This window comes from Macaca thibetana, chromosome 4, assembly GCF_024542745.1.
Source record: "Macaca thibetana thibetana isolate TM-01 chromosome 4, ASM2454274v1, whole genome shotgun sequence".
NCBI lineage: Eukaryota > Metazoa > Chordata > Mammalia > Primates > Cercopithecidae > Macaca > Macaca thibetana.
The window spans coordinates 114,970,477-114,989,710 of NC_065581.1; the positions used below are offsets into that span (position 1 = coordinate 114,970,477).

The 19,234-nt window shown below is 48.9% G+C and overlaps 1 protein-coding gene across 3 annotated transcripts in view; it reads left to right on the plus strand.

Annotated features, from left to right (window-relative positions):
• The window catches only part of ZC3H12D (zinc finger CCCH-type containing 12D), a 38,995-nt gene continuing 19,761 nt past the window's right edge, over window positions 1-19,234 (plus strand). The window contains exons 1-3 of one of the 3 annotated variants that reach the window (XM_050787155.1): window positions 132-363; window positions 4,473-5,835; window positions 11,411-11,785. In XM_050787155.1, the coding sequence (XP_050643112.1) occupies window positions 11,481-11,785 (305 nt within the window). In that variant the 5' untranslated portion in view covers window positions 132-363; window positions 4,473-5,835; window positions 11,411-11,480. Of the gene's footprint in view, window positions 364-1,869; window positions 2,149-4,472; window positions 5,836-11,410; window positions 11,786-19,234 lie in introns of those variants that run through there. The other 2 variants (XM_050787152.1, XM_050787153.1) reach the window with 2 other exon arrangements.

Below are 19,234 nucleotides of genomic sequence, written 5' to 3' on the forward strand. Positions count from 1 at the left end.
CACGGAGGGTTCGTTTTGCATGTGGTTGCTGAACTTTGATTCTGTGACTCATGCTGAGGCGTAAACTTTAAGTCACCCCCCCCATTTAATTGCTTTCTTCCTTTCCTTTTTTTTTTCTTAAAAAAAAAAAAAAAAAAAACCCAAAGCATAACTACTTTTGCAGCTGAACGTGACTGTGGCGTGCAGGAAGTGGAGCATTGGCATGAAGTGGCTCCCAGTGGCTGTGTGGCGCACGCCAGCTGCCCTCCTCTGACTCCACTGGTACCTGGAGGCCTGGCCTCACTGGTGGGAGAACACGGGTGTGAAGGCTGCTGGTGACTGGGCCAGCATCCACTGTGAAGACCGGAGGGACACACCCCGCTGGTGAGTGCATGTCCCCTGGCTGTCAGTCAGTGTGGCCAACACCACGCAGACTTGAGTCCAGGGGTGGATGAGAGAGGCTGGAACCCTGGGGCAGGGGCGGGAGGAAGGCTGTTAGAGAACAGTCCTCGGGGGAGTGTGACCCTGAACAATCTGATTTCTCACACTCTAAATTATTTTAAGTGCTAAATAAAAAAATAAGATAACCGTCTTTAATTTCATTTAGGTGAAATCCTTGCTCATTTTAGCAAAATTGTGCTTAATTTCCAGATGAGTTTTTTGGGGGAAAGATTAAACAGAGGAAGCTCTTCAGTTTCAGTAAAACCTCCTTCAGATCCGCTGTGGCCTTTGAAGATATTTACATGTTAGGAAATCAGAAAGAGTAGAGCTCTCAGGCGCGTTTGAGCCCTGTCACCATGCTCAGGAGAGCATCTTCCAGACTAGTTATCGTCTACGGGAAGCCTAGTTTCCAGGCTGAATGCAGTCAGTAACTTTTGGTAGTGTCTCTTACAGAGGATGCCTCTGTGGGCTTCATGAAGGCTAATGAGGAAACTGAACTAAATCTTAATCTGACTGCAGTGAAGACAAATTCCCTGCTTCCATAAGAAACCTCAGCTGTGGCCCCCAAGATGATGAGCTTTTCTCTAAGGCCAGGCGATGCCAATCACGGGGTGCCCATCGCTGACACATGAGCAGGCTGGGGTGTGGACTACGGTAGAGTTGCTCCGGGATGTGGATCAGGGCTTAAATGCTTGTGTGTCTACCTTAGAGAAACCATCACAGTGCAGAAGAGCAGGGGACAAGTTTGAGAAAGTAAAAGGCCAGGCCAGCACTCTTGTTCACAGCAACATCACTCGCAGAGGCCCAGAGGCAGAGACAACCCAAGTATCCATCGAAGGGTGAATAGATAAACATGATGTGGTGTATACATACAAAGGAATGTTATTCAGCCTTAGAAATGAGAGAAATTGGCTGGGAGTGGTGGCTCACACCTGTAATTCCAGCACTTTGTGGGGCCAGGGAGGGAGGATCCCTTGAGGCCAGGGGTTTGAGACCAGCCTGGGCAACTTAGTTAGACCCCTGTCTCTCAAAAAATTTTAAAAAAACCTGCCAGGCATGGGGATGTGTGCTTGTAGTTCCAGCTACTCAGGAGGCTGAGGTGGGAGGATTGCTTGAGCCTGGGAGTTTGTATTGAAGATACAATGCTGAGCAAAATAAGCCGGTGACAAAAGGACAAATACTGAATGGTTCCACTCCTAAGAGCTGCCTAGAATCATCATATTTATTGAGACAGAACGTACAAAGGTGGGCGCCGGGGGCTGGGGACGGGAAATGGGAAGTTACTGTTTAATGAGCGGGGAGTTTCAGTTTTGCAGGCTGAAAAGAGATCTGGAGCTGGACTGTGGTGATGGTTGCACAGCAGTCTGAATGTGCTCCATGCTACTGATCTGTGCCCTTAAGATAGTTACAATGGTACATTTTATGTTACATATAATTTACCACAATTTAAAGAAAATTTTTAAAAAGTACAAGTTCCCTTAAAAAAAAAAAAAAAAAAAGAAGGCCAGGCGAGAAACACTAGTCCCATGAACCACAGTCTTTGCCTCTCTGTGACTTCCTCAAAATCTAACTGACTGACAGCTCCACTGAGGGCCTCTAGCTCTGAGCTGAACCAGAAACTTTCTGCTTGGCTTTTGTGGAGAAGCTCAGGGCAGGAAACTTTCTCTTCACCCTGGTGGCTGAGTTCTGGAGGCCATAATGTCGTGGATTTCTGTGGAGCTGGCAGAGGTGACCCGGGAACAGACTTGGGGGGCAGGGGCGAGGTGTTGAGTGTGCTGGTCTTGGGACTGGGGTGGCTGTGGCCTGCTCCATGGTGCCTCATGGTGGCCGGTGGCCTTTGGGTGGCACCTGAGCAGCCCTGGGAAGTGCCTTCTGGCCTCGGCGAATCGCCACCTTTGGGAGTCTGGTCTCTCCTATTTACAGTAGGGGCCTGGGTATGTCACCAAAGCCTCTCCTTGCCTCAGTTTCCTCCCCTGCACTGGGAATAATAAGGTAGTTCCCAGGACACTGAGGTTCCCACAGATGTGATAATACACAAGGAAGCGCCCATGGGAGCTGCCACTTCTCCCCCACCCTCCTTCTCTCCTCTTTGATTTTCTTTTCCTCAGGCCCTTCTAGTCAGAGGCTGCAGACTAGAACCTGGGACCCCTCCCTTGGATTGACTGATTCTAGAATGGACAGATCTGATCTGTTCCAGCCGTGGGGCCCCTGCTCTTCCAGGCCGCCCGAACCCACCCCCAGGGGCCCGCTCTGACCACAGGAAGCTGCTCCTGTGACCTCCCAGGGCCTTGCGGGGCCGCTTGGAGGATTTCTAAGTGTTGTCGCTAATCATCTGGACAGTGTGTGACTTCCAGTCAGGATGGAGGAAGGAAACTGAAATGAAGTCGTTCAGACTTTCAGGTCTTCAAAATAGGAAGGAAGAAACGAGTCGCGGCTGGCAGAGCTGCAGCTCAGAGACCATCATGTCCTGGGGGAAGGCTGCGGCCCCAGGGCCTGGGGGGCTCCTAGGAGCAGCACCTCACCCTCACCCTGCTTCTTCCGTATTTAGAAGTTTTAAAAAGGAACCGAGTTGATTTTAAAGTCTCAAGGGAGAAAGAGGCTCTGAAGTAGATGCGGTCCTTCAGTTAGTTTAGTGTGAAAACAGCTCTCCTGGCCACGCTTTGCCCCTTGGTCTCCTCAGAAAACGGGCTGTGGGCTGTGGTCCGAGGGCCCCCAGGGGAGCTGCCCCCAACTTTGGCCGGGCGGCTCTCCCTGCGCCCATCAGGCGAAAGCCCCCAGTGTTTTCGTTTTGGAAACGTTCATGTTTCTGTCACATGGAGTGCAAGGACTTTCCTCAGAGCCGTTCCTTGGTAACCGAAGAGAAGTCACCTGACCTAGCTAACAAGATGCTGCCTGTGTCCTGACCACAACTCAAAACGACAAATTATTTTCGTCACTGCCGATCGTCTCCACCATTTTACTAGCCATGCAGCCTTTACTTTCCAAGCCTCAGTTTCCTCACCAGCAGGAAGGGAACACTTGTATCTACCCCATCTTCCCACCAGGGGTAACGGGAAGGCCTTGGATACAAAGGCTGAGCCACGGCGGGGAGCGTGGCTCACATCTGTAATCCCAGCATTTTGGGAGGCGAGTGGATCATTTGAGGTCAGAAGTTCGAGACCAGCTTGACCTACATAGTGAAACCCCATGTCTACTAAAATACAAAAATTAGCTGGGCATGATGGCATGTGCCTGTAGTTTCAGCTACTCGGGAGGCTGAGGCAGGAAAATCGCTTGATAATCAGGAGGCAGAGGTTGCAGTGAGCAGTGAGCCAAGGTCGCACCATTACACTCCAGCCTAGGCAGCAGAGCAAGACTCTCTCTCAAAAAAAAAAAAAAAAAAAAAAAAAAGCTGAGCCACAGGAAGTGAACTTTTCTGTTCCTGTCACCTGTTCCTTTCTTCTATTCCTTTCTCTCTCTTAGTTCTCACCCTCTTTTCTTTCTTCCACATATCCTCCCTCTTCCCTTCTTTCTTTTTCTTCCAAATTAAAACAAATGTCACAGTGCCTGTGTGGGGAGGGATGGAGGTGGCCGGGCTGTCAGTGGTGGGAAGGCTTCTGAGAGGTGTGGCAGTGGGGTTTGCCTGTGAGGTAGATGTTCTGGGCGTTCTGGGCGAGGGAAGAGCCTGACTGGAGGCCTTCTGGGCTCAGTGAGTGGCCCTGGTGTGAGGCTGGCCTGCCAGGCTGGGTGAGTGTCCTCTTCCTTTATGGAGTCTGGGCCACAGGTGGACCTCAGCTGAGGGGACAACTGTCCTGAGAGAGAAGGACTGGTCACCAGTCAGGGAGGAGGTGAGGCTGGGCTGGAGACAGGTGACCAAGAGCCTGGAGGGTGTGTTGGGCCCGGCTGTGATGGTGGCGTGGAGTGTGACACGGCCCTTCTTCCTGCTTGGAAGAACCAGTCTCTCTCCAGCAGTTCCTTGGCCTTCCCTGCCCCTCAACGGAAGATAAGACCTTCCTCACCTGTATTATTATTATTATTTTTGAGACAAAATTAATTTCACTCTTGTTGCCCAGGCTGGAGTGCAGTGGCGCAACCTTGACTCACCGCAATCTCCACCTCCTGGGTTCAAGTGATTCTCCTGCCTCAGCCTCCCGAGTAGCTGGGATTACAGGTATGCGCCACCACGCCTGGCTAATTTTGTATTTTTAGTAGAGACAGGGTTTCTCCATGTTGGTCAGGCTGGTCTCGAACTCCCAACCTCATCCTCACCTGTATTTTGATAGCACATTTTTCTTTTTCTTTCTTATTTTGTTTTATTTTTTTGAGACAGGGTCTCAGTCTGCTGCCCAGGCTGGAGTGCAGTGGCACAATCATGGCTCACTGAAACCTTAAACTCCAGGCTCAATCAATCCTCCCACTTCAGCCTCCTGAGTAGCTGAGACTACAGGTGTGAGCCAACACGCCCAGCTAATTTTTTTTTTGTATTTTTTGTGGAGTCGGGTTTTGCCATGTTGCCCAGGCTGGTCTTGAACTCCTGGGCTCAAGTGATTCGCTCACCTTGGCCTCCCAAAGGGCTGGCATTACAGTCATGAGCCACTGTGCCCGGGCTCCAACTTTTATTTCAGGTTCAAGGATACGTATGCAGGTTTGTTACATGGGTAAATTACATGTGGTGGGAGTTGGGTGTATAGATTATTTTGTTACTCAGGTAATGAGTTTAGTACCTGATAGGTGGTTTTTCAATCCTCGCCCTCCTCCAACCCTCCGACCTTAAGTAGGTTCTGGTATCTTTTTTTTTTTTTTTTGAGACAGAGTTTCAAGCTTATTGCCCAGGCTGGAGCACAATGGTATGATCTCAGCTCACCGCAAGCCCCGCCTTCCTGGTTCAAGCAATTCTCCTGCCTCAGCCTCCCGAGTAGCTGGGATTACAGGCATGTGCCACCACACCCGGCTCATTTTGTATTTTTAGTAGAGACAGGATTTCTCCATGTTGGTAAGGCTGGTCTGCTTCGGCTTCCCAAAGTTCTGGGATTACAGGAATAAGCCACTGGGCCCGGTCAGTGCTGGTATCTATTGTTCTCTTCTTTGTGTCCATGTGGACTCCATGTTTCACTCCCACTTATAAGTGAGAACATGTGCTATTTGGTTTTTTGTTTCTGCATTAATTCATCTAGGATAATGGCCTCCAGCTCCATCCATATTGTTGCAAAGGACATGATTTTGTTTTTTATGTCTGCATGGTGTTCCGCGATGTATATGTACCACATCTGAAAGCACATTTTTCTAACTGAATGTACATGCTTATCTTCATGGTTTACGGTTCATTGTTAATGTTTTTTGTCTGTTTTATTGAACTGATTGTGAATGAGTTGGCATTGGATTGTCTTATTTTGTTTTCATAGAGCTGGGGTGCAGCACAGTGCTGGTGTTGAGTTGGTGAGTAGCAAATGTTTGTTACGCAAAGGACACACAAAGGAGTGAATGAGCTAGGGTGGTGGTGGTGTGAGTTTGAAGGGGAGGGTGGTTATGGAAAATGTCCAGGAAGTAGAATTATTGGCCAATGGGATGTAGAGGTGAGGAAAAGAGAGGAGTGAAAGGGGACTTCGAGATTTCTTCTTTGGGCCTCTGGGAGATGCCATTCAATAAGATTGGGAGCCCAAGGAAAAAAATATTTGAGGAGACAAGATAATTTTAGCTTTGGACATTTAGTTTTAAAAATCTATTAGGGCATTGTGGCACACACCTGTGGTCCTGGATACTTAGTAGGCTAAGGTGGGAGGATCATTTGAGCCCAGGAGTTCAAGTCCAGCTTGGGCAACATAGTAAGACTCTATCTCTAAAAATTAAAAAAAAAATCCATTAAACTCCTCAGATATATTAGGCATCATGCTGGTGCTGGTGATTCTGAGGCAATAGGTCAGGATACCTGAGTAATTCAGCGTCTTGAGAAACAGAAGAATGACAATTCACTGTGTTATAAGACAGGTGTGAGCAAAGTGCTGTGGTAGATGAGGTGGCCAAGCTGCTCATTCTGTCTGAAGGCACAGGGATGACAGCTCTGAATAACATCTGAGCTGAATCTTGATGTCTTCCAAGACAAAAAAAGCCTTCCAGGTAGAGAGGAAAACATACGTAGAAACACAGTGCTGAGAACATCCTGTTTTTTTGTTTGTTTTTTAAGTTTAGTTTTATTTTTTAAGAGATAGGATCTTGCTCTGTCACCCAGGCTGGGGTGCAGTGACATGATCACAGCTCACTGCAGCCTCGACCTCCTGGGGTCAAGTAATCCTCCTGTCTCAGCCTCCTGAGTGGCTGGGATTTCAGGCACACACCACCACGCCCAGATAATTTTTAACTTTTTTTTTTTTTTAAGAGATGGGGTCTTACTATGTTGTCCAGGCTATTCTTGAACTCCTGGCCTCAGGCAATCTTCCCACCTCAGCTTCCCAAAGTGCTGAGATTACAGGCACGAGCCACTATGCTTGGTGTGAGAACATTCTGGAATGCCTAGGGAGCAGGCAAATGTTCAGCATGGCTCTAGAGAAGGGGTCAGGTGTGCCAGGGGTGGGCAGTGAGGTGGACGATATCAGGGCTGCTTTGTGACAAGCTCATCAGCCTGCCTAGGAATTTGGTGTATTTATTGTAGCCAATGAGGAGATTTCGGAGCAGGTGGCGAACATGATCAGACTGGCTACAGGTCAGATGGAGGCTGTTACAGTTGTCAGGTGTGGGGTGAAGACGGCAGGACTGAGGTGTGGGTGGGGCAGAGGACAGTAGGAGATAGATTTGAGAGGGCCAGATTGAGGGAGTAAAGACTCTGGATGTTCTGTACTGGGGCCCTGGGTGAAGGAGGGCATGTCTATAGGTCACCTACTGGAGTTAGCTATGTGGAAATACCTGTTGGAACAGCTCTAGATTTAAGAATAAACTTTTTAATTTCAGAACCCCTTTATACTCTTAAAAATTATTAAGAGTCTTTGTTTATGTGGGTTCTATCTATCGCTGAATATGTACTTTATTAGAAATGAAAACGAAGAACTTAAAAAAATTCATTTATTTCTACATAAATAATAAACCAATTACACTGACATAAATGACATATCTTCATGAAAAATAACTTTATTTTCCAAAACAAAAAAAAATTAGTAAGAAGCCTGGCACTGATTCACATTTCTGCAAATCTCTTTAATGTCTGGGTTAACAGAAGACAGCTGGATTCTCATACTAGCTTCTGCATTCAAGCTGTTGCAGTGTCACACAACATGTAGTCTCTAGAATATTCTGTTGTACACATAGGAGAGGATAAGAGTAAAGTACAGAAATTACATCTTAACATTATTATAAAAATAGTTTTTGTTTGTTTGTTTGTTTGTTTGAGATGGAGTCTCATTCTTGTTGTCCAGGCTGGAGTGCAGTGGCGCGATCTTGGCTTACTACAACCTCCGCCCCCCGGGTTCAAGCAATTCTCCTGCCTCAGCTTCCCGAGTAGCTGAGACTACAGGTGTACACCACCATGCCCAGCTAATTTTTGCATTTTTAGTAGAGAGGGGGGTTTCACTATATTGGCCAGGCTGGTCTTGAACTCCTGACCTCGTGATCCGCCCGCCTTGGCCTCCCAAAGTGTTGGGATTATAGGCGTGAGCCCTGTGCCTGGCCTAAAAATAGTTTTTACTTTGAAGATGCCCTGAAAAAATCCTGGAGTCCCCCAAGCTTCCCTAGACCACACCTTGGGAACCACTGAAGTAGTCACTTAGCAAATATCTGTTGTGTGACAGCATTCTGAGTTCCCATAATATTTAAATAGCATGCACAGCGTTTGTCTCACAGACTTATAACTGCCCAGTGTTCCGTGGGAGGTGTGAGCAAATCATGCAGCTGTGGGGCCCATCAGAATATAGGGGCTGATGGAGGGTCTGGGTGGCACCCCAACACTGAAGGATAGGGGACAGAGCTGGACCGATTTAGGGAAAGAATGAGGCCAAGTTATACAGCCTAAGGGAACAGATAGTTTCAAGAAAGGGCAGTCCACAATTTTTAATTTAAAATAACAGGTCAAGGAGTGGTTCCCAGTTTCAAAAACGGCAGAGAGGTGGCATAAGGCAAGGACTGTGAAGATGTTGCTGGAGTTGGCAGTTAGAAGGGGCTGGTGCCCCTGGGGTCGGTTTCATTATTTCACGTGGTGCCTGCCATCAGTGGGCTGAGGTGGAGTGGGAGGTGAGCAGGTGGCCGCTGTGGCAGAGGCCTCTTTGTCCAGGGGACTGGCTGCGAAATGCCCTTCACTTGCCAGACCCTGCCATTGTTAGATCTGCTCTGGCTCCTGAACTCCTGGGACAGGCCTGCGGAGAATGCCAGGCCAAAGTGGGAACCTGGCTGAGAGATGTGATTGACGCAAAGAAGTCAAATAGGAGAAGAGGGACTGAAGGTCAGGAGCCTGTGATACTGAGATGAAGATGGTGTAGAAAGGTGGATATGCCAGAATGTTCACTGAGCCTGATTTGTAACAGCGAAAAATGGAAAACAGACCTTCATCCTACGACACATGGTTAAACACTGAAGAACATATTCACTCATTCATTCATTCATTCATTCATTCACCAATCAACACGTGTACATTGAATTCAACCGTGTGAGTCACTGTCCTAAGTGCTGGGGATACAGTGAGCAGCAGAACAGGTAAACTGGCATGGAAAGATTTCCAAACTGCAATTCTATTCTATTCTATTCTATTCTATTCTATTCTATTCTATTCTATTCTATTCTATTCTATTCTTTCTATTCTATTCTATTCCATTCCATTCCATTCCATTCCATTCCATTCCATTCCATTCCATTCCATTCTGTTTTTATTTTTTAGACAGGGTCTCGCTCTATCACCTGGGCTGAAATGCAGTGGTATGATCTCGGCTCACTGCAGCCTCAAACTCCTGGGCTCAAGAGATTTTACCGTCTCAGCCTCCTGAGTAGCTGGGACTACAGGCCAACGCCACCGTGCTCAGTTAATTTTTTTATTTTTTTGTAGAGTCAGGGTTTTGTCATGTTGCTGTGACTGGTCTCAAATTCCTAGGCTAAAGCGATCCACCTGCCTCGCCCCCCAGAGTATTGGGATTACAGACATGAACCACTGCGCCCAGTCAAAAATGCATTTTTTTTTGTTGTTGTTTGGAGAGATGGAGTCTCACTCTGTCACCCAGGTTGGAGTGCAGTAGCATAATCTCGGCTCACTGCAGCCTTCGCCTCCCAAGTTCCAGCGATTCTCCTGCCTCAGCCTCCCAAGTAGCTGAGATTACAGGCATGTGCCACACGCCTGGCCAATTTTTATATTTTTAGTAGAGACGGGGTTTCGCCGTGCTGGCCAGGCTGGTCTTGAACTCCCGACCTTGGGACCCACCTGCCTTGGCCTTCCAAAGTGCTGGAATTACAGGTGTGAGCCACTGCACCCAGCCCCCAAAATGCATTTTTAATAATAAAAGTAAGTTGCTTAGCAATAAGTGTAATATGAGACCATTTGTGTGAAACTAAAACAAAACAACTCTAAAACAATATTTGTGTTTATCTATTAGACATGCAAGTAAACTTATAGAGAAAGCACTAGAGGGATGCAGAAAAACGTAGGGGAAGCGAGTGGGTTGGGGTGCGTAGGAGAGGCATCATGTATTTTATTCATCGTTGCTTGGAGTTTTCGCTTGTAGTAAATATGTTTTCATGATTATTTCTGTATTAAAAAATTTATTTTTTTGAATATGTCAGTCTTTGCGGGTAGAAAAGAGAGAGGGACCCAGGCTGTCTAGAGTGTTCCTATTGGTTTAGTCGTCTTCCTTTAGAAACCATCTATCAGGCTGCAACCCCCTTGTCAGGTCACCCCCCACCCCCTGGTGTAGGCCAGGACGTAATGCCTGGCTGGGACGGATCAAATTTGGGGTAGGCTCTTTTTTTTTTTCTTTTTGAAATGAAGTTTCACTCTTGTTGCCCAGGCTGGAGTGCAATGTTGTGATCTCGGCTCACTGCAACCTCTGCCTCCCAGGTTCAAGCGATTCTCCTGCCTCAGCCTCCAGAGTAGCTGGGATTACAGGCATGCGCCACCATGCCGGGCTAATTTTTGTATTTTTAGTACAGACGGGTTTTCACCATGTTGGCCAGGCTGGTCTCTATCTCCTGACCTCTTGATCTGCCTGCCTCAGCCTCCCAAAGTGCTGGAATGACAGGCGTGAGCCACTGCGCCCGGCCGGGGCAGGCCCTTCTATTGCAGAGGTTCAGTGTGGTCTGAGTTAATCATTAGGGAAAGCTGTGCAGGGCACCAAGCAGAATTTGGGTGGGAGCACTGCCTTTCTGGGAGTAGAATTCACCAGGGGGCACTTGGCCTTGGGTAAGCCAGGGGCCTCTGTTAGTCTGCTTGGCCCCAGAGCAAAGCACCATAGACTAGGGGCTTAAGGGAAATTCATTGTCTCAAAGTTCTGGAGCCTGGAAGTTCAAGGTCAAGGTGCCTGCAGGGTCGCTTTCTCCCTTCTCCATGAGTCTTCATATGGTGGTCCCTCTGTGTGTTCTGTGTTCAAATTTCCGCTTCTTATAAGGACACCAGTCATATTGGATTTGGGATCTCCTTTTAGAGGTCCTAGCTCTAAATATAGTCACCCTCTGAGGCACTAGGGTAAGGAATTCACCATGGGAATTTTGGGAGGTCACTATTCAGCCCCCTACAGAGCCTGAGAAACAAGAAATCTGTGTCTGGCCTGTCCTGAGTGCTGGGTGCACGCTCAGCCCCTGCAGCCCTGGTGTGTGGTCGGGGTTCCCTGCCAGGCAGTGTGGGGTGAAGGCCTCAGACAGCGCACTGTGAAAGCAACGTGATTGCTTCTGCAGCTCCGCAGCCACACTGAGCAACTGAAAGTCCCCAAGGGGACTGGGCTCCACCTGATTTCCTGACAGCTAGGCCGGGAGGGAGCCAGCGCAGGCATACCTTGCCCTTGCCCCAGTCTGCCCAGGAAACACCTGATGGATGCGTTTTTTTTCTCTTTAGCTCACGCCTGCAGGGCTCTGAGAGGAGGAAGCCTGGGGCAGGACCTGTGCCGGTGGCCGCTGGACACAGCATGGAGCACCCCAGCAAGATGGAGTTCTTCCAGAAGCTGGGCTACGACCGGGAGGACGTGCTCCGGGTGCTGGGCAAGCTGGGCGAGGGCGCCCTGGTCAACGACGTGCTGCAGGAGCTTATCCGCACGGGCAGCCGCCCGGGGGCCCTGGAGTACCCGGCTGCACCCAGGCTAGTGCCTCGGGGCTCCTGTGGGGCCCTGGACTCTGCCCAGCGTGGCCCGGGGACAGCCCTGGAAGAGGACTTCGGAGCCCTGGCCAGTTCTCTGCGACCCATAGTGATCGATGGCAGCAATGTGGCAATGAGGTAGCTTCCCTTCATCCTGTAGCTGGGGCTGGGGAGGCCCCTGTTCGCAGGAGCCCTGAGAACTGTCCCTCTTCGCTGTGGTTTGGTCCAAAGAGCTCAGGGGCCAATGGATCAGGCTTTGAATCCCTGTGCCGTCTCTTAGTAGCTGTGTGGCATTAAGCAAGTCACTTAACCCCTCTGAGTCTCATTTTCTCCATCTGTATAGTTGGGATAAAATCTCCGTAGAGGGTTTTTGTGCACAAAATGCCTAGGATAGTGCCTGACACAGAGTAAGTGTTCAACAAGTGTAGCTGTTATTATCATAACCCAGAGGAAGAGCCTTCTTTTGGGGAAGGTGTGGTAATGAGGGAGGCGCCCTGGGTCAAGTGTTGGCAGATGTGGCTTCTTGTTGGGAGTTTGTTCCTAACCGGCTGCGAGACTCTGGGAAAGCTGCAGAACTCATTTCCTCTTCTGTGAAAAAGGCCCACAAATATCTCTTCTACTCTCTCAAGGTTATGAGCATCAGAGGGGCTGGTGTGCTTTGAAGTGTGCTGGAAGCCCTCTGCTGGGGTTGCTGGGGAGGTGGTGTTGCAGTTCCCCAGTTAAGTTTGAGAGATTTGTTTGTGGCCCCCTCAGCTACAGATGCGGCTGTGTGAACATTTGTGTGTTGGCATCTTTGTGGGTTTCGGAAATGCCAGCCTCATGCCCGAATTGTTATCTGCCTGTCTTGGCTACGCTCCTCTGTGACGGAATCTCTGCAGCCTGCCCCAATACCCTGCTGGGTGAAGTGGGGCATTGCTCAAACAAGTGGATTATTCTACCACTTGGCTTTGTTACAGCCGTGCAAAGGGCAGAGCCATAGGAAATGGTTTACTCACAGCTGTAAATATATGTGCTTCCCTTTTCAGAAGCTGAGTTACTTCCATCGTAGGTGGGAATCCATAAAAGCAATTCTCCACAGTGCCGAATGTGTCAACAGAGCCTCCAAGAGTTTCTCCTGGGGATTTGGGCTCACTTTGGGTTTGGTGTTGCAGGACCTAGGTTTGCAATGGTTCAACCCAGATGGTCCAGCCTCAGGGGCTGTCCCTGCCCTTTTTGAGGTGTGTACTGAGGGTTTTTTTTTTTTTTTTCAACTTTTAACCAGCTAAGTCTCCTTGGTATTGATGACATCAGCAGGCGATGGAGCCCTCTCTTTCTCCTGGGACTTAGGGGCTGGCCCAGGGGGTCTCTGTTGCATTCTCACCCATGTCATGTATAGGCACCAGATAGGTAAACCTATGAAATCCTGCTCAATTTAAGATCTCTGGGAAGCTAAAAGGATTTTTAAGAATCCAGTAGGCTCCGAGGGTCCTAGAAAGTCTAGAAGGGGTTGTGAGAAGGGCCTGGCCTCTATATGATCTGAGCAAGGAACCTCTCTGTCTGGGCTTCCATAGAAAGAAGGCTTTGAATGCTTAAATCAAAGACCTTCCCAGCCCTAAGGTTGTATGAGTTCTGTGATTCCAAATCAAAAGAGCAGAGTGGCTGTAGGGTAAAAAGACTATTTCGGGGCAACAAGAAACATGCCTGGTCTCCAGAGAATCTCTTTGGGGACCAGGCATGTTTTAGAAATTGTTATAACAGGATAGTGGTGGAGGGTTTTGTTTTTATGGGAGACTCTGTGGCTGCTTGGAGTCAAACTTAAGCCACATCGTCTGTTAGCACATGACTGTAATGTGTCCTGGGTACACCCATTGATCGCCCACCTCTGCCCCTCACCTCCCATGATTGCAATCAGAATAATTTTCTCATGCTCAGTCTGTGTGGGTTGCACATCGAAACCCTTACTCAGACTTACTACGAAGAATGTGTCAGAGCATAAATGTTTTCACACACTGGCTACCTCCAAAACCCCTGAGTTCCAGAGCACATGTACCTATGCTCTGTGTGTGTCATATATGGACACACACACACACAGTGTGTCTACACACACACATATCCCCTCCCTCTGCCCCTGGATCCCAGTAGTTAGGGAAAAGAGACAAATGGCACAACCGCCACCTGATCACGGGACTTAATTTGTTCCTTTTAAAGGCAAGTTCTGGGGAGAGTGGGGTGTGAGGTTCCACCCTATCCTCTGCCCCTTCTGTAGTGACATCTGTTGTGTCCTCCAATGGGATTTTCAGCAGGACACACGTTCCCTGGGTCTGCCATATCCTTAGTCATGAAAGGTTCAAGCGGGTGCTGACCCTTCACAGGCAATGGGTGATTGAAACCCAAAGTGGTGTCTCATTGTTATCTGTTGACCTCAAAATTCAATTAACCTCAGAAACATGGTTTCTGAATATTCCCTTTCACTGAGGTTTTGTAGTATTGCAGACATTGCCATTTTCCATTTTTGAAGGCAGTACTGCTTCATGCACTGTCTGGCCTTTCAGTGGTGGGGAGGGGCTTAAAGACTGAATGGGACACCTGTTCTTCCCTCCTTGAGCGGATGAGAAGTATGGCTCCTGTTGGTGGGAATGTTCTTCAGTGTGCCTGTTCCTGGCTGTGGCTCTGTCCCCTGGAAACGTCCTTCTGGAAATTCTAGAGGAGAATCTTTTTATTTTTTCCAGCTTCTAGAGACTGTATTCATCAGCTTATGGCCCCTTCTATCTTCAAAGCCAGCGATGGCCTGAAATGATACACACAATGTGGCATGTCTATGTACATATATGTGTTTCTCTGGGGGAAAGATTTATAGCTTTCAATAGATACTTAAAAGGCCTGTCATCCCCAGAATATGACAACCCACTGACATAGAATGAGAAATTACAGATAATACTATGCTTTATGGCCAGGGATTTACTTTTCCTCTGCCTTTCAGGAGGCACTAGGCCATGTGTCCCCTGTTAGCACAGAGAATGTTAGAACAGGCCATCAGTCCTTGTTCTGACCCTCTCAGTTACACAGGAAGGGACCTGACAGGCTTGACAATGGTCAACAATGACTTGAATCAGACCCTGACCCCCACCTGTGCTTCCTAACCATGACACAATAGGTAGAAGTTTCTGTGGGCTTCTTTCCCCAGTGTTTCAGAATGTTTAGCCCAAGGCCATTGGTCATGGTTGGCTGAACCCAGAAGGCCTGGCTGCCGCTCTCTGGAGGCTGACAGAGTGGGCCACTGGCCCAGTGCTTTTTACAGAAATGGGCTCTTCTAAGCAGGACTACTGGCATCATTCATCATTTTGTTTAAGAGGCGGGTCAACATAACGAGAACTACAAGTGATGATGTGGGAAGAGTGGAAGACAGGGACCTGGTAAACAGACCTATGGTTGCTCCCAGTTTTGCTGGACCTCTTGCTGCACCCCATAAAGGAAACCAAGGGAGGTCAGAGGCATGGGACTGCTAGGCCAGGGCTGCCCAACACAACTCCCCACAGTGAGGGCAAGGCCCACCCCTGCCCTGTCCCCCCAAAGCCACTTGCCACGTGTGGTCATCGAGCACTTCAAATGTGGCCAGTGCAACCAAGGAACTGGCTTCTACATTTTAGTTTTAAAATTAATTTTAATTTAAATGTGAATAGCCAGGTGTGGCAAGTGGCTACAGATTGGACTGTACAGCTCTCCCTTTTCAGCCATCCAGCTGTGTGACCTCAGGTAAGTCACCTGGCTTGAGCCCTATTTACACAATTAGGAGGTTGAACTAAACCTTAAAAGGCCTTTTCATCTCTAACAGGTGAGGATTCAAGGTGGCTATTTTACAAACGCTTGAAATAAATAAATACATTTTATTTTATTTTATTTTTTTCTTCAGACGGAGTCTTGCTGTTTTGCCAGGCTGGAGTGCAGTGGTCCAATCTCGGCTCTCTGCAACCTCTACTTCCTAGGTTCAATCGATTCTCCTGCGTCAGTCTCCTGAGTAGCTGGGATTACAGGTGCCTGCCACCACACCCGGCTAATTTTTGTAGTTTTTTGTTTGTTTGTTTTGAGACAGAGTCTCGCTCTGTCGTCTCGCTCTGTTGCCCAGGCTGGTGTGAAGTGACAAGATCTTGGCTCACTGCAACCTCTTACCTCCTGGGTTCAAGCAATTCTCCTGCCTCAGCTTCCCGAGTAGCTAGGACTACAGTCGTGTGCTACCATGCTTGGCTAATTTTTTGTAATTTTAGTAGATACTGGGTTTCACCATGTTGGCCAGGCTGGTCTCGAACACCTGACCTCATGATCTGCCTGCCTCGGCCTCCCAAAGTGCTGGGATTACAGGTGTGAGCCACTGCACCTGGTCAAATTTTTGTATTTTTTTAGTAGAGACAGGGTTTCACCATGTTGGCCAGGTTGGTCTCGAACTCCTGACCTCAAGTGACCCACCCACCTCAGCCTCCAAAGTGCTGGGATTGCAGGTGTGAGCCACCGTGCCTGGTCAATACATTTTTCTCAAAAAGGAATTTCTCTTCTTTAGAGGTTCAGAGAGAGTAAGTAACTCGCCTGAGGTCACAGAGCAAGAAGAGCCAGCTCTGGATTCAGTGCTCTCTTCAATGCCTCGTGTTCCCCTGAGACATTACCATTCCTTCTGCTCTTCCCCTGGCCTAGGAAAGGGCCACAGGGTAGGAGACCCTGATCCATAGGCTCTTGACCTGCAGCCAGAGCCTGGCAGAGCACAGGTGGGCTCTGGCTGCAGTTGACAAGCCCTGGACTTGTCAGCTGCAGACGGGAGGTGTGAGGCCCCACTCCCTTCACAGGGGCCCTCTGCAGGGCAGGTGCCCAGGATGCCCTCAGGGTGCCACATGTGCCTCAAATAGTAGCTCTCATGGACTAGCAGCCCAAAGACTGGTTTCCGAGTGCAGTCTCCATACCTTTAAGGTAGGGCCGTGTGTATGTTTCTGTGACAAAGAGAGGGACATCAGCTTGGATCATTCAGCTGAATATCTGAGTCCATAGATACCTCGCCTTAAGAATAATGTCCAGCAACTTTTTAAAAAGAAGGTATCTTTCATTGAAAGCATGTTCAAAACGGCATCGTGGCGTGTGGGAAGAGCATGAATTCTCACGAGCCAACAGTTGCAGCATTTTCTTGCCTAGGGCGGGCAGACTCCCAAGTGCCCAGCCTGTTTTACATTCATAGGCAAATCTAGAAAAGGCGGGATTTGAAGTACAAGCTTGGGGGGAAACCACCTGATAATTTCACATCCTCTTACTGCCCCAGAGTAGGGTTTCATGTAAATGTGTCCTCATTTTGGAGTGCACAGGGCTTTTCGCTTTGGCTGTTGTTTACATTTTTATACTCTCAGGACACTCTGCAGGCTCTGGTTTGTGCTGGAGTAAGGGATCTCCAAGGAAGAGAGAGATCAGGCTTGAAATCATACCTCTCAGTTTTCTTTTTTTTTTTTTTCTTTTTGAGACGGAGTCTCATTCTGTCGCCCAGGCTGGAGTGCGGTGGCCGGATCTCAGCTCACTGCAAGCTCCGCCTCCCGGGTTCACGCCATTCTCCTGCCTCAGCTTCCGGAGTAGCTGGGACTACAGGCGCCCGCCACCTCGCCCGGCTAGTTTTTTGTATTTTTTAGTAGAGACGGGGTTTCACCGGATTAGCCAGGATGGTCTCGATTTCCTGACCTTGTGATCTGCCCGTCTCGGCCTCCCAAAGTGATGGGATTACAGGCTTGAGCCACTGCGCCCGGCCATCCTCTCAGTTTTCATCATGCCCCTCTCAGTGGGTTCCCAGCAGGCAAGAAAGATAATGGTGGGGTTTATGACAGGGCTGGGGGTCAGACCTGAATCTGTTCTGTCCGACGTTAGCCTTGGGCTCCTTCCTGTCTGCACCCATTTCTTGTAAGCTGAAAGCTCCCAGAGCAGCCGCTGCTCACCCTCTCTTTCCCCTGTCTTGAGCTGAGGAGAGATCTCCTGGTGAGGTCAGGGTGTTTGCAATTGAACCCCCAGTAAGAAACAGAATTGGCAACAGCAGCTTCCCTTCACATCTCAGACCCCTGAGGAATCATGCCTCCTCTCTTTCCCCCCACCCACAGCCACAACCTTCCTCCACCTGTGACTGCTTTGGGAGCCCCTAGCCTTTGCAGGAACTTCTTGGCAATAGTCAAAGATGCAGTGGTGTACAATTGGATTGTCTAGTTACTGAAACTGGCTGGCACTCTGATTGCAGTTACCCCACGCACAGTTGTCAGGCAGGCAAAATTTGCCTTAGGTGCCAACCCACTTCCTATTTGTACCTTTGGTTATTCAAAACTCCCAGCTCTGGCGGGGTGCAGTGGCTCATGCCTGTAATCCCAGCACTTTGGGAGGCCGAAGTGGGCGGATCAGCTGAGGTCAGGAGTTTGAGACCAGCCTGAACAACATGGAGAAACCTTGTCTCTACTAAAAATACAAAATTAGCTGGGTGTGGTGGTGCATCCCAGCTACTCGGGAGGCTGAGGCAGGAGAATCGCTTGAACCTGGGAGGTAGAGGTTGCGGTGAGCTGAGATTGCGCCATTGCACTCCAGCCTGGGCAACAAGAACAAAACTCCGTCTCAAAAACAAGTAAAAGACAAAAACAAAACTCCCAGCTCCTGTCTCCTTTTCCCAGGACCTGGCTCTTGGCTTGCTGCCTGATGAGCTGGTTCACAGTATTGGTTAACAAAGGCATGAGGTGCCTTCTCTAAGCACGAGCAGTTAAACTGTGGGTTACTATTGTTCCAAAGGAGCTGCCATCTGGATCCTGGGGTATAGATGGAGTTGGGGGGAATCAGTGGTCTTCAGGAGACTAGGGAGGAAGAGTTTGCAGCCTAAGGGGTCAGGTTTTGAAGGCTGCCCCTAGATCAGAGAGTTGGACACATTGTTTTGCTTCAGTCTCCTCAAGGGTAAAATGGGGACAGGGTAACTTCCTCAACGGCTTGTTGTAATGATTAAATGAGGCAAAACGTGCAAAGTGCCCTGGCAGACAGAACCTTCTACAGATCTTAAAAATGAGCTCCAAGGCCAGGTGCAGTGGCTCATGCCTGTAATCTCAGCACTTTGGGAGGCCAACGTTGGAGGATCACCTGGGGCCAGGAGTTCAAGACCAGCCTGGGCAACATAGCCAGACCTTATCTCTACAACAAATTTCTAAAATTTGCTAGGTATGGCAGTGCGCACCTGTAGTCCCAGCGACTTGGGAGGCTGAGGTGGGAGGATTGCTTGAGCCTGAGAGGTCGAGGCTACAGTAAGCCATGATTGTACCACTGCACTCCAGCCTGGGTAACAGAGCGAGACTCCATTTCTTTAAAAAAAAAAAAAAAGCTCCAAGAAGCAGGGGTGATGTCTCTTTTTAGCACGAATGCAGAGCCTTGTAGTAGATATTCAGGAATTGCGCTGAGTCTGTGAAGGAACGCGCAGATGAGTGGATGCCTTTGGTGTGTGCATTCCTGTCTGTGTGCTGGGGAGTGGGCTCCAAGGGAGACTGACAGCTCTGCCAGGGCCCAGGTTCCCTTCCTCTCTCTCACCACTGAACACTGCCTCCTACACCCACCAAAGGTGTCAGAGATGAC